General features: G+C 50.1%; 3 protein-coding genes across 3 annotated transcripts; all 3 read left to right on the top strand.

Moving 5' to 3' along the window:
• Nucleotides 1-3938: 3938 nt before the first annotated feature.
• Nucleotides 3939-4398, top strand: NCU09453 (hypothetical protein; the record flags this gene model as incomplete). Its single annotated transcript, XM_953005.3, has 2 exons — nt 3939-4160; nt 4222-4398. The coding sequence occupies 2 exons, from the start codon at nt 3939-3941 to the stop codon at nt 4396-4398; spliced, it is 399 nt and encodes a 132-aa protein (XP_958098.3).
• Nucleotides 4399-11890: 7492 nt separating this feature from the next.
• NCU09452 (hypothetical protein) lies at nt 11891-12697 on the top strand (the record flags this gene model as incomplete). The annotated part of the gene is made up of 1 exon (XM_952945.1): nt 11891-12697. The coding sequence occupies one exon, from the start codon at nt 11891-11893 to the stop codon at nt 12695-12697; it is 807 nt and encodes a 268-aa protein (XP_958038.1).
• Nucleotides 12698-13288: 591 nt separating this feature from the next.
• NCU17161 (hypothetical protein) lies at nt 13289-13660 on the top strand (the record flags this gene model as incomplete). Its single annotated transcript, XM_011397045.1, has 1 exon — nt 13289-13660. The coding sequence occupies one exon, from the start codon at nt 13289-13291 to the stop codon at nt 13658-13660; it is 372 nt and encodes a 123-aa protein (XP_011395347.1).
• Between the last annotated feature and the right edge of the window lie 341 nt (nt 13661-14001).

The following is a 14001-nucleotide window of genomic DNA, read 5'->3' as shown; positions in this document are numbered from 1 at the left end:
ATTGGTATTTGCGCGCTGGATCTCCAAGAAGGACTTGAAGCGCGATCGGGACGTGGGAGTTGTCGCTTTAAAAGCTGTAGTAGACGATGACAGAGTGGTATAACTACTTGCTTCGGCTCTAGTCCATCCATGGTCCAATTGAACCATCATTCAATATTCAATTGAGCCTGAATCGATGTGCTGCTGACACCGCAGTAATTGAATGCAACGTTCATCCCGTAATCACACACGGGTACATTTGCTCCCGCCTTTCGACTCCAAATGGACATGGCATCTGTGAGGAGAACATCTCGGGTGGAGATAGAGAGAGCGCGTCCCTCCATCCCTCAACTCGTTTCATGCAAGGCGGGAGCTTTGACCATATCGGAATGATGATGCTGATTACTTCACCTATGTTACGAATTGCGAAGAAGCGTAATGGGTCGATATCAGGGTGACTGTCATAATGATTTGATGTCCGCGGCCGAGCCCGAGTGGAACGACTTGTCTTTGACTATCGAATTGACAATTAGATTTTGTCTTTTGGTTAACCTGCCGCTGTGTGTGGTTCGTGCTAAGAAGAAAATAAAAATAAGAAAATGAAAATAATAAAAAGAAGAGGAGAGAGAGAGAGAGAGAGAGACAGAGAGATGGATCAGTTTGTATGCACAGCCGCTCGTGGAATAATAGAGTATCCTGCCCTCTGCGCAGTAATTCTTATGGTAAATAGCTGAGAGGAGTGGGTAGTTAGTTGAAATTGTCTTCCAATAACGTCGAGAATCAGGACATTGACAGTAAGCCGGATCATTCTCAGGGCATTTGACAGACGCCTTGGCATGTTGATACTAGTGACACTGGGTAGCCTGATGTTGATCCATCCTGATTTTTGTGCTCGAGTTTGACGATCACGGATACATCTTCCAGGTCCAGTCTTGGTAATGGCCTTGATGTACCAGCTCTGGTAGAGTACTTTGCGGGCGCTTTAGGTTAGCCGCGACTCACTCAGGCATGTGTCGTACCTTTCAAGAAAGTACCTCTTCTAGGAATAATTTTCACAGGAAATGACCAGTCACGGCTTCCTCCGTAGGTATATGTGACCAGAATACATATGTTTGAAGCTCATAACATGGATGCGGTGGATGTGGGGAAGGAAAGAACCTCAAGGAAGGAGAACCACCGCCAAGCATGGAAGGAAGGCAGTAACCACCCCATTCTTCCATTTTCCGTCAAGTGTCACCCAGACGTGACATCTTCACGATCTTCGGCGTCTCATGAGCTCCTGCCAAATTCACATGAGTGCCGCCTAGGTAGTTACGTACACGGGCATTTTAACGAAGAACTCGAGACGGGCAGACCTTGAAATGTTCATCTGCGGGCAGGCAGCAGGCAGGTCAAGTGCCCCAGTCTCATTGTTAGGGAACATAAGTAGGTCTCGAATTCTTGGTCGGAGCTTTCCTGCACCATGCCTTCATCTCCACTGGCGAACCGGACACTCTCTTGTGTGTTATTCGTTTTCCTCCCAACACCTCCCCGCAAGGTGGAAGAACATGTATGTTTGAGGCCACCCCCCTCTTCCGTTCCCCAATTAACACTGCTATAATGTACTAACCGAGGCCAATCAGGACTGTGTCATGTGAAGCTTCGGGGCTGTGAATCGAACATCTCAGACTGACTCCCGTACGAGCTGGAACCGAAGATTTTGATACCTCGAGCTTAACGTCGTATCCAAAGTAATAAACGCGACATTCCGGTTTTGACTCCTTGAGCCCCCGAAAGTCCAGCTCGCAACTTTGAAACAGAACAAAAGCGCATCATTCTACAAAATGGGACTTCTGACATGTAGGGTTGACGGTGTGTGTCCGACAAACCCGTATACGCTCTTTGACGGGCGCCAAAAGCAGTTTGGCAATGTTGAACCCTGCGTCTTCTGCACGACGCCGAATCTAAACTTGCGAGACAAACGGTACCACTTCAGAAAACAGACAACAGTTACGTCCTGGAGCTCTCCAGCTATACATTGCTCCATGTCGGCACCTCATGGGGCGATGAGCTCCAGCGGTAGTGGGAGATGTAGGGGCTGGTCTCCAGTAGTTGCATCATAGTTTAGCGGGCAAATCTCGGAGACCACCCTTACAGCGAAATAACAACAACAACAACAACAACAACAACAACAACAACAACAACAACAACAACAACAACAACAACAACAACAACAACAACAACAACAACAACAACAACAACAACAACAACAACAACAACAACAACTGTGCGCCCCTCTACCAATTCCAGCAAGGACCTCTTGCGATGGGCTTCCTGTCAGGTGTTCCGTCTTCGTTTCTTTTTTTTTTCTTCTTTTTTTTTCTCTTCTTTTTTTCCCTTTTTTTTTTCCTTTTGGGGTGTTTGTCTCTCGACTCCCCGAATGGACTTTAGGGCTTCCCGGCTCCAGCTTCAGTGCCAAGTTGCTTTCCAACACCAATAAAGATTCGTCAGCAAACCAGCACGTGAAATCACCTTGACTCAAACATCGTTCGACAAAATTTCTCATGCACCATCTCCCTGCTTTGCTGCGCGCATCGTGTCGCTGGTGTTGCGCACCATGAGTCGGGTTTGAGGGCATCAATTTACCAGCCTATTTTCACCACCAAACCAAGTTGTGCCAGCTACCACCTATCACCTGCGGCCTAAGAAGTATGAAGTCATTTTCTTGGAGCGGATGAGGGAAATAACTCTAATTGGAGCAAGCTCACGTTTCATTCATGACGCTCGAATCTGTCGCCGGCTACGGTTGATAGTAGGCTTCTCACATTTCACTGGGCGGTGTTGGAGTACTGCCGCCTTGAAGGAGACAACGAGACACAGGGGGAAGAACGCAAAGCAGAAGACGACTCGGACACTTTTGCGTATCTACCTAGGGCCATCTCTCGACATGGAGGTTCAGGCAAACCGAGCTGGAATTTTAGGTGTGTTCCGAGAGCTTCACCAGGGATCTATCCAAAATTCCCTTGGCCTGTCTGCGCCTATGTGCCTACGGACAATCAGGACACAAGAAAAGACTATATCAGTATCCACAAGCCCGATTCATGTTTAAAGGGATGCATTCTTTCGACAGCATTACAGTACCGTGTGCCTTTCCTTGGTGGCAGAAAGCCTTTGGGTTAGGGGCAGAAGAGCATCCCGTCTGCACTACAGACAGAAAGAATGCCGCCAAGTCAAAGCTGTGCAAGGTCATGATCAAAGTTTCCAGGGTCGTGTGCATTTGTGTTACATACGTGCGGCCCGTGTTGTCAGAACAGCTGCTTACCAATATGTCCATTTCAACTGACATTGGTACAGGAAACCTGGACTGGTTTGAATCGCTGCAGAAACAAGGTGTTTGGGTTTGTTATTTTTCTTCCAACGGCTTTGAGAAAAACTTATAAAATGGGGCTCTCGACCATCAGGGCACAATAATTCTCAGAAACTCAAGCTCAAACATCCGACTACTGAGCGCCGTTAGTCACTGCCATTGTGTGCCAAATCAAAGGTGTTAGGGGTATCCCTTCCACCCAAGCTCACTTGCTTTTGGTTCTTTCATCAGAGGCATAATTGCCTGCCCGCTCTTCGTTCCAAGCTTCAAACCTCGTTTCCTGGCGGTTTTGGGTTCGACATCCATCCCTGCGTGCACCTTACCTACCACGCACTTACCTTGTTGATCTCATTGTACTCACTCTTAGTACATGTAAGCATCTCTCGTGGACATTGCTGTCAATAACATTCATGCCATGCTACGCATGCTAACATGACTCAAACCTCTCAAGCCCCGATTAACTGAATCATTCAGTTTCCACCTTCCTGCAAGGTACCCGCAAAGAAGCCTTGAAGCCTTTGCCATGTATGTGTCTTTCATCCTATTGATACCTCCCTCGCGCTTCTTTGTCGAGTACAACATTGACCTTGACATTCCATTATAGCTCGACAACATGGCTGGTGAAGGTCCTCACACACCTCCCGGTAACCTGGACCGCTCCGGGGCCCCCACTCCGACTTCGAGCGGAGTGGCAGCGGATGCAGCGGACAGGGACAGCCGGGCCCCGAGTCCCAGCCCTTCACCGGGGTCCAACCAGGAGGTGTCTCAGCAGACACCTTCTCCGCCCACTACCCCGTCCTCTCCTTCCAGAGAGACGGCCCCGCAGGAACCCGAGGTCCCAATGGGCACATCATTGGAGGCCGCTATGATGGTGCCGCCGCCGCCACAACCCTCAGAGGATGCCCGGAGAGCAGCACAACGACGACTACGGCGACGATGGCAACAACGACGACGATGACACCCCCGAACCCGAAGGGAATAGGAAGGATTCGGAGAGGCGGGCAGAACGGGGCTTTTTGGGGGTAAGAGTCTGGTTTGCTTGGGATGCTTACAGCAGGATCGGATACCTGTAGCTTAGGACGGCGGGTTGTGCTCGTCGGTGCGGGCTTCCATCGAATCCAATTCATCACTGTTCACAACACTACCTCTACATAAATGGACCACCACCGACTCTCGTGACAATGTCCTGGCCACTGGCGCACTTGTAAAAACCTACCAGCAATTCCAGGCACTCAGGAAATGGAATGCAGCTTTGAGTAGGTACCTAGAGATTGATAAGTGTCCCGTAGCTAAGGAAGCAGCTCTGCACCCCCCGGGAGAAGATCCTGGCAGATATGATGTAGGTGGGCATACGCCCCCGTTTACCCAGTCTCTTCCCGGTTTCTGGTACATGGAAATAGTTCGATTTCACTGTGCCTCTAGTAACTACCATTCATGTCACATTAAACAAACACAAGCCGCATGAGAGTACAGGTACAGGTACAGGTACTTGTACATTTACACGGTTTTTCTATTGGGGAAATTGATCCGAAGGTAGGTACCTAGGTACATGTATCCTGCGATTTTTTCCTACGCGTAAGTACGCGTGATAAAAATCTCGATTTTCTTTTTTTTCTGATTTCTCGATCTCTAGGTACGAAAGTCGACAGCGATATTTCACCCAGACCAAAGAGGTTTTCTGTCTGACGATATCTCTTCTCATCAGATTCCATTGTTAGGTACCTCTAGGTAGGTAGGTAGCAAGTTCTTTGCTTCCATCCCAGGGCAGCTGCAGTCGTCGTCCTGTATAGGTATGTATGTACTGAAAGGTCTGGCCCTAACTACCTAGTAGGTACCTAACTAGAAAACTTTAAGGGCGTGTTCGTTACCGTAGTAAAAAGTTAGAGGGTATTTAGATTTGCAGGGTTCGGGTCGTAGTAAGCATACTGGCTTACTGAACTGCGTAGTGTTCGGTAAATCGCAGTAAAAATAGTTAATTTTCATACAGGTCGCTGCAACCACCTGCAACCACCTGCACTTTCTCCAAATCGTCGATTTGACCAATCAGAGGGTTAGAATCTCCTTAATTCTTAACCGATTTCCTTACTGTACTACAGCTCAATTTTGAGCCGTAGTGCAGTAAGGAACGTAATTGAGAACCACCTATAGCGCTTCACCCCTATAATATAAGGGGTTACCGTCGCAAAGCTTAAAAAAAGAAAAAAAAAAAAAAATTCCTAAAGACGGTAAATAAGGCTATTCCCAATTGAAAGCTACTATTTGGACTACACAGTATTTACACAGTGTATATACTGTGGTGGTTGTAGAAGGGAAGAATTGAAAAGATGATTCGGACCACTGGGGGGGGGGGGGGGGGGGGGGGGGGGGTATTGGTTATATATACCGAACATAGCTCAATAAGGTAAAAGGTCTTAGCGTGCCTTAATATTGCAGGAGTGCAGCTGTCCTATGCAGTAGAATCTGCACAGTAATGCAATATCCCTCCTAACTTTTTACTGTGGTAACGAACACGCCCTAAGGGGAGATAGGTGGGAGAAGGGGGGGGGGGGGGGGGGCGAGGTTGTGGAAGACAGCGAGAGCACGTGTACTATGTAAGGAAGCTTGCCACCTCTCAAGTACAAGTACTTTGTCTTGGTACGGACAGGTCAAGCCCCATAAGTAGCACTTCCACTTCCGGCGACGGGCAGTTGAACGCAATGTTGGATCCCGTCGCCCGGGCAGTAGGTACTACCTAATTAACTGAATTCACCGGGCTTTATCGATTGATGGCTGCTTTACCTACCTACCTGAAGGAGTGCGGGACCTGCCCGTTCTGGCCAGGCCACAAAACATGGATATAAGCACCCACTATGCCGACCGACCGACCGACCGCGGACCGGCCAGCTATTCCCAATTCACTCACAAATATTCTTGTGTGACATGTGTCCAGAGATGCCAGGATGGAAAACACTGGACACGCTGTACGGGCGGCCGCCGTTGCGGAGGGACGGCCATACCGGCGTTCCAGTCTTCTGCTGCCCAACATGTGGTTATATACTTTCAAGAGCGCTCAGAAACGTATCTGTCTATCGCGCCAATGTTCGCTGTAAAGGACTGTAGTAATGACCAGGTTTGGCAGAACTAAGGTCGTCTTCTTACTCTCTATTTTTATTTTTATTTTTATTTTTATTCTTGTTTTCATATTGGGGGGGGGGGGGGGGGGGGGCAGCACTTGTGGTACGCAACAACCTGGAAGTGACGGCGAGTGTAATTTTTTATTTTTATTTTTTACATGCACTTATGCATGAGTACACGGATGCAGATGCACTTTGAGATCATCTTTGCACACTCATATCTGGTCAGCACCGCCGCTTTTGCCTGCCTCTGTGCAGTGGGTGGGTTATTTGAGCGACGCGCCAAGAGGTGTCGCCACAGACGCGACACCCGGCGAGGGCTCAGCGTGCACTCAAAGATTTTCCCCTTGGATTATTAAAGACCATTCATGATCATCTCGTCTGACCTTGTGGGCCATGAAGCCCTGCCCTATCTCACGTGAATGATGAGGGAATGCCAGGGCATCGATGAGTTGATGCATGTGGAGGTACCTACCCTGTTTACGAAATGGATGCGAGTTGTTCTTGCTCACTACAAGTCACAATTCCGCCCTTCATTTCGGCCATCGTCGGTACCAGAGACAGCTTTCCCGCGCCAAATTCTAGGTGTCAGAGTTGGCGCTGTCTCTGGTCCCGTCGCCCGGTTTCGAAGTGGGGAAGTACATCACCGCAGGACACTCACCGTTGAACTACCATATTTTTTGTTGTAGCAGCATTTTTACGTCGCTTTGGTCTTTCCAACAACTGCCCAAATGATCCTGGGTCCGTTTTGCTGTTTTGCTTCCTTTCTCAAAGAGCGGGTGTGGGTTAGCATCGATCGGTGGTACTTGCCTCGCGGCGATGCGGGTGTAGTCGTAAGTGGGTCCATCATCGCAACTCCCTCCTGTCGCCGCAACGTAGCGGGCCTTCCTGCTGGGGAGCAAGAGTTGGGGAAACGCGACAAGAAACCTGAGCCCCTCCCCAACGGGTAGAGGGTACCCAAGTTTCGACGAAAGGTAGGTAGCCTTACCGTAGGGTACGTACCTACAGTCTAGGGCCGCACCACCGCTCACAAGTACCAATACTTCCCTATACTTACATTTTTGTACGGCGGATACCAAAAAAACATCCGGCGCAGCATGCCGGGAATACTTTACCGGACCTTACCTTACGGTCCGTGTAAGACCAATAATCCTATTGGCTGGACGAGACGCAGTGGATGCAAGTGGAACGGGGGTGCAGACCCCCAAGTGCCCCAGTGCCCCAGGTCCCCCCCGGCGGCCTTCAGTCATGTCTTCAGTTGGAAATCAACTCTCGGGCCAGAGAAGGTACCGTATTGTCAGCCCTGACGGCTCGGCCACGACCCTGGTTGTTTCCAATCTAGATCAAAGACGACCGACTTCATCCCCGGCCACGCCACGTGCCTTCAATGATCTGATGATGAGAGCACCATGCTCGGAACTTTCCGATTCCCGCTGTCTCGAGAACCCTTTCAGTGTAAAATGAAGAAACTCTCCCTCGTAGCGATGGCCCCATCTTAGGTAGCCAGCTACTCGAAGGCCAAGGTAGAAGTGACTGACAGTTATCTCAGCGCAGAAGCCTAGAGGTATCTTGTCGGGCGCAGCTGGACGGGAATTGGGGGAAAACTGGCCTAACTAGCCAAAAGAAAGAATTAGAAGGAACGTCCGATTGCTGAGATGCCGATGTACCCCTAGTTGACAGACTGGCCGTATCCAATCTTTGTGAGCGCGTAGTACCTGAAGCATCGCTACTTCCCAGAACCAATCGTCGTGCCCGTTGGTTACTTCCTTCCCGGGCTGTCCGGCAGTGGGAAAGAATGATGAGCGAACTTGTCGAAGCGAAAGTGCCACTACAGTAGCTGAACGATCGTCATTTTCTTTGTTTCGTCTTCTGCCTGTCTTCACTTGTGATTGTCAGCTCAATGTTTCTGGGTTAAAGGGAGGAGGTGCACTGCTGAATGAATGGAAGCCGACAGAAAAGACAGGGCTTTCTCGCGTCGTTCCGCCTCCCTTTGGGACGACGAGCGGGTGAATATAGGCCTTCTACAGTACTCACAGCGACAGCTATGGGGGCTCTTTCGGGTGTTTTGCTTCCCTCTCTGTTCTCAGGTATGGCCGTTTCGATGGCTCCTTTGCTCTGAGTGGGCACCATCCATTGACTAGAAGACAGTAGCTGTCTGTGTCAGGGCTTGGTGAATTCCAGGTGTTCTTCCGCCGTTCATGCCTTGTGTTGACAGCTTGCCGCGCACAGAGCTGAAGGGTAGCTCTTCCCCGAGGAGAACTTGTTTGCTTGCTGAACCTGCCAACTTGGCGGCGTGCTTGCCCGCAGGAAGAAGGAAAGCAGTACGAACAGATGGGTGTCTGTGCGCTTGAACGATGGGGGCCGTAGGCTTTAGTTCAACAGGAAAGCGTTGTTCGCCAACTCGTCGGGACATGAAAGGGTGGGGGGGTGTTACAGGAAACGGACCAACGTAGGCTCGAAATTTGCGTATTTACCGTACGCTTACACGCTGAGGGGCATATCTTTCATGGAATTTGGGGAAATTGGGGAAAATTGGGGAAAATTGGGGTAGGTATTCTGCTGTTTAGCATCGTCAGCTCGTAACATCCCCTGGCCTTAGTTCTCTTTCGGGGGGCGTCACGGTTGCTTCAACTCCTGACGAGTACTGGCTAGGCGCCTCCTACACGCTCCAGATGACCGCTGTAGAAAGTCCTTCAGGCCTTTGTCTTCCTCTTCCCTTTCTCCACTCGGCGACTTCTGCTTCGCTTCCCTTTGGGTCCCTGCCATGGTTTTGACGGCATGAAGCTGCCCACAAGGCGGAGCTTCTGTGGGTCATCGGGCCCTTCGTTCCGTGGCGATGGAGAGAAAGTGAGGCCCGGGTTGAAGCATCATCCTTGGCTTGCCCTGACAGCTTCTCGTAAGGTTGCGGTACCTGAGGCTGCTGCCCTCGTCAGCTCCGGTAGGAGGGGCGGCACAGACCCTCCTCTCTTGATACCCTCGCAACAGCTGGAGCCCAGCATGCACCCACCTGCCAACGGCCCAGGCGCCACCCACACACTGCTTCAGAGCTCAGAAGCACTGCTGCTGGAATCAGATGGCGCGATAATGCAGACTGATCTTGGCTCGTCAGATGCGGATGTGACTGGTACAAGGTAAACCAAGCGGTCCTGCCTCGTATTTCGTCGTTGCCCGCAGCTGTCTGGTAAGCAAGATGGCCATCCACCTCGCCCCCCTGGCGTCGACGGAGGACACAGTGTCAGTGTCTTTCACGTCCGTCTGCCTCGGCATGCGCCTACGCCCTGATGTGAGTTTTGGCCACGTTCTCTTCTGGCAAGTTCTTGCCTGGAGTGCGCATCAACATGGTTTTCTCACGTTGGGGTTGTGGATGGCAGCATCTTCCCACTTACCTTGGTTTGCAGATGTGATGCTGTCCAGTTGCCAACCTGCGGGCTAGCCTACATCGTCTCTCCAAGATCTTCCAAGTTTTCCCTTGGTTTCTGGATCTGATACACCCCATCATCGTGAGTTCTGGAGGAGATCTCTCGGGTCTAATGATCCGATTTTCCTTGAAGCTTCCAAAGCGTGACAGCCGTGAGCTCATAGATACGACTAAGCCGGTCAGTCCAAGTTGCCGTGCCTCGCAGGAAGCTTAGCTCGCTTGTTTCGTTGTCGGTGTCTTTTCCATATACTTAGAGGTACTTCTCTAGAGGGAATACAGCAAAATTTAGGGTTTGAGATATCACGAGGAACATGAACTTTACAAGTAAGTAGAGATATTCAAAAGAGAGAAGCCAAGGAAAGAAGAAAAGAGTAAAACCTCTCTCATTCCTGGTGCGACTATTCTTTCACTTAAATAAGTCATGAACTTTATGCATAGAACTCGCCGATCCATTCAGGAAAACCCAGCATTTCTTAATCGCTATCGATTCCGTCACTCGTCACAGAATGGAAAACGTGTCCTTTTGGAAACAAGTCAAATCTGACGGCAATCTTGTAAGCAAGCCCACATTGTTTACAAAATGGTCCTGATTTGGCTTGTGTGAATCCTTGATCACTCCGCTGTTACAGGCTCTCTTTTCCTGCCTGCTTCTCGGGGGTTATTGCCAGGCCAAGGACATCATGTGTGATGAGCAGCTTTATGTTGGCTACCTGATCCTTTGTCCCTTTCGTAGCTCAGTCTTGAAGAGCTGTCATTAAATACAGGCAAGGAGGCAACACTGGGACTTATTTATGCCTCGTCTGTCAATCCTCCGACTACACATATATAGCAGCAGCAAAAGGTTCAAGGACATAAACACACTTCAAGCCTGACATGAAACCCCAGAGCGTCATGGAAATGACATGCGGGAAATTTCACTTGCTATGCATATGTACACTAAACGATCGATGAGATGCATGCTTTCCACTTCCTTCTGGGAAAAAGTTGCGCTGTTGCGTCATCTCCCTCAGCGGCAGAGCATACGGAATCTGCGATCGAAAGCAAACTGAAACGAACAGAGAGGACAGTTAACCTATGTCAACCTGAAGCGACGACTAACTGTTCCAGGATGTACCTATATAAAAGGCCTTCGAGTCCCCTTCATCCAGCTCAGGTTTTCTTCTTTTATCTTCATCCTCCATGGAACACAACATCTTGTGAATCTTACTTCAGACAACACTACACCAAGACAACCTTGGGACTTCGCAGATCTTCCTTCCTTCCCAGAAGTCGAGGTATCCTCTTCTTTTTCTATTTCTGTAAAGGACTCTCCTTGGTCACGCTGCCCGTCACAAAAATTCAACCTGGTGACATTCTGATCGAAATCTCTCGCTCTGTCCACCCTGACCAGAGGTAGAAAGAAGTAAGCAAGTTCCCATCCTCTGATCCTTCGTTGGCTGGCCTTAACACTTCTTCTCATTCTCTTCAGACAACGGACCGGATTACGATCGGCCTGTCCGTACGAACTACATACAAATCTAGGTACCTTGGAGCTTCGCCAATCCCTCCTTCCCTCAGGGCTCCTTGAAGTCAATCCAGGCTTCCTTCTCTTCAACTAGGTACCGTACGAGAGACCACAATATACACTGGCCTTCTACCCTTTGACTTCTTGGGCGAACAACATCTCTCACATTATTACTGTCGCTTTACTTGACACCTTCTTCCCCCGACACAGTGTGAGAGACCTTCCACTCAGGTCGGTCTTCAGTCGTTCAACTCTCTTGCACCTGGCACAAGCTGGTGCTAAATTACCCGGGCATCTATCTACCTACCTCAGCTGGTCGGTGTAGGTCACTTTCACCCTCATCAATCCCCATCAGGTCTGGTAGGTCACACTCTGGCCGTCTCTTTCACCCTGCCTGGTGTTGAACTACTTACTAACCTCTGTGCTCTACAGTTCTCACCGGTCATCGTCAAGACCTCCACGCCATTAACGCATGAACATTCGCCAACCTCTTGACCCGCCAACAGTTCCGCTAAGTCAAGAACAACAAGATGGACAGCCATCTCCACGAGCAGAGCGAGGAGGACATGGAAGAGTACCGCGTCATCCTATACGCCGGTCCTAGCAACGACCAATTTGGACTGACTGCAGATGACGACCTCGAAGAGGATTTCAGAGGCGACCTCTCCGTTGAAGACGTTGAGGAGAGTGTGAGGCAGAGTCTTGAGCGTCACTCGGCGCGAGAGGAGGAGGAAACAAGGGAGGAAGCGATGGAGAGGGCGACAGAGGAGATAGAGAGAGGCGGAGATGCTCCCGCACTCCACATCGAGTTTGAGCCCACTGAGGTGAGCGTGTATGTGGGAGAACTCCTCCTTCGCTCTTTTCTCGCCGCAACCTTCGCCTGCCTCCCCGCCCTCCTCTTTACCCTACGCTTCTTTATTATCCTCCTCGTCATTCTCATTCAATTCTCCGCCGGACCTTTCGTCCACTACTTCCTCCTTACTCTCCGCTTCCTTTTCTCCTCTTCTGCTCAGACACTAGAGGTACCCGAACCGCTCCCCATTGCGTTCGTCGCGGACGAAGCCGAAGATTCCCATGAACCGGAGATGTTCTTCGAGCCCGCTCTCTCCGTGGAGTTAGAGCCTGTACTTGCCCCTACCGAGGCGGCACCGCTCGGGCCCGATATCCTTGTCGAGGAAGAGGTCGATATGGAGTGGATTCCATATCCCAATCTCCCTCCAACTTCTTCGGGGGCTTTTACCGCCACTTCAAGTTCTTCCTCGTCTGCCAGCACTACTCCGGGCTTGTCCACTTCTTCCTCCTCCACGGCCTTGTCGTCGTTGATGTCCGATGAATAGTACAGTCAGGATGAAAACTGATAGCGGGAAGATTTTGTTTACGTTCTGACGGCAGACCTTGAGGTCTAGACATCGGGCGATTCTATCTTACAATTTTTTTCGTTTTTCCTCACTCTTTCGGCATAATTGAGACGAAAAGCCTAGCGGAACATGAGGAATAGCGGGTGCATGTTCAACGGAATGGTTGAAAAGCATACAATAAGAAGACCAGACTTATAGGGCCGACGTGTCCATCGATGGCGAAGATGACTTGACTTCATCCAGCAATCCACCACCATCCGAAACAAATTGCAGAATTGTCCCACCACCAACTGCGACTAAATCTACGTCGTCCCTGAGCCCACAGCGACCATCCCAAACCAACAACAGAAAACATCACCTGTCCCCATTGGCTCGTCGACATTTGTCCAAGCTGCCACGAAGAGGCCACGCAGCCAGAGGCATGACCTGCCTCGAGTATCAAGATCACCTAGCGCATGGGGCACACCCACCTTTTTGTAAAGTTGCCTCACCGATTCGTAACTTCCAGGACGGCGGACAAGCACACCGAGCTCGGCCTCTAGACGTTGGTGAGCGATGTTGCGACGAATAATGTTCCCGCCCTCGATGCACGTCGGCGGCGCGAGTTCCTTTCAGGCGTTCAGCGTCGATTTCTTCGGCAAAGACGAGGTCTTTTTCAAGGGCCTGCGATGGCTTCTTGTAGAGAAGGCCGTAACTGAATTAAAGCTTTGTTTCGCTTTGGCTTGGATGAGAGCTTGGATTCAATGCGGCCCAGTCATTGTCGAGGATTTAGGCGCGATTGCCAACCAAGCGAATCAAGGCGCCAAAGGTGGGCACGAGCAGGGAGCGCAAGTCGCGCCCTTGTGCTGGTATGTCTTCACTGTTGCATTTGTTCGTGAGCTGGAAGGCCACGACACCGAAACCCTGTTTGCACGCGTCCGTCTTGAAGAAGAGAGGTGGTGAGCGGTTGTAGATGTACTGAGTGGTGGTTTTTTTATGCCATATTTATTTAGGTAGAGGTAGTTATTTGTGTGAGGTCCCCTTGGCTTTTGACTCTCTTCTTTTTTTTCCCTTTTTTTTTTTTTTTTTTTTTGGTCTTTTGTGGAAGGAACTGGAAGCGAAAGGCACAAGTATGGCGTGTATGTGAGCAAGCGACCAACGAGAAAGCGATCGAAGAGCAACCTAGTGAAAGGGAAAAGACATTTGTATGGAACGGATACCCGGAGCCACTTACCTGCACAATACTAGATTATTGGGTTATACTAACGACGGCGGGAGGAAGGAAAGAAGATGGACGGATGGAG

The sequence above is a fragment of the Neurospora crassa genome, linkage group VII, assembly GCF_000182925.2.
Source record: "Neurospora crassa OR74A linkage group VII, whole genome shotgun sequence".
NCBI lineage: Eukaryota > Fungi > Ascomycota > Sordariomycetes > Sordariales > Sordariaceae > Neurospora > Neurospora crassa.
Note: the sequence above shows the minus strand (reverse complement) of the source record. Positions and strands in the feature narration are given on the sequence as shown.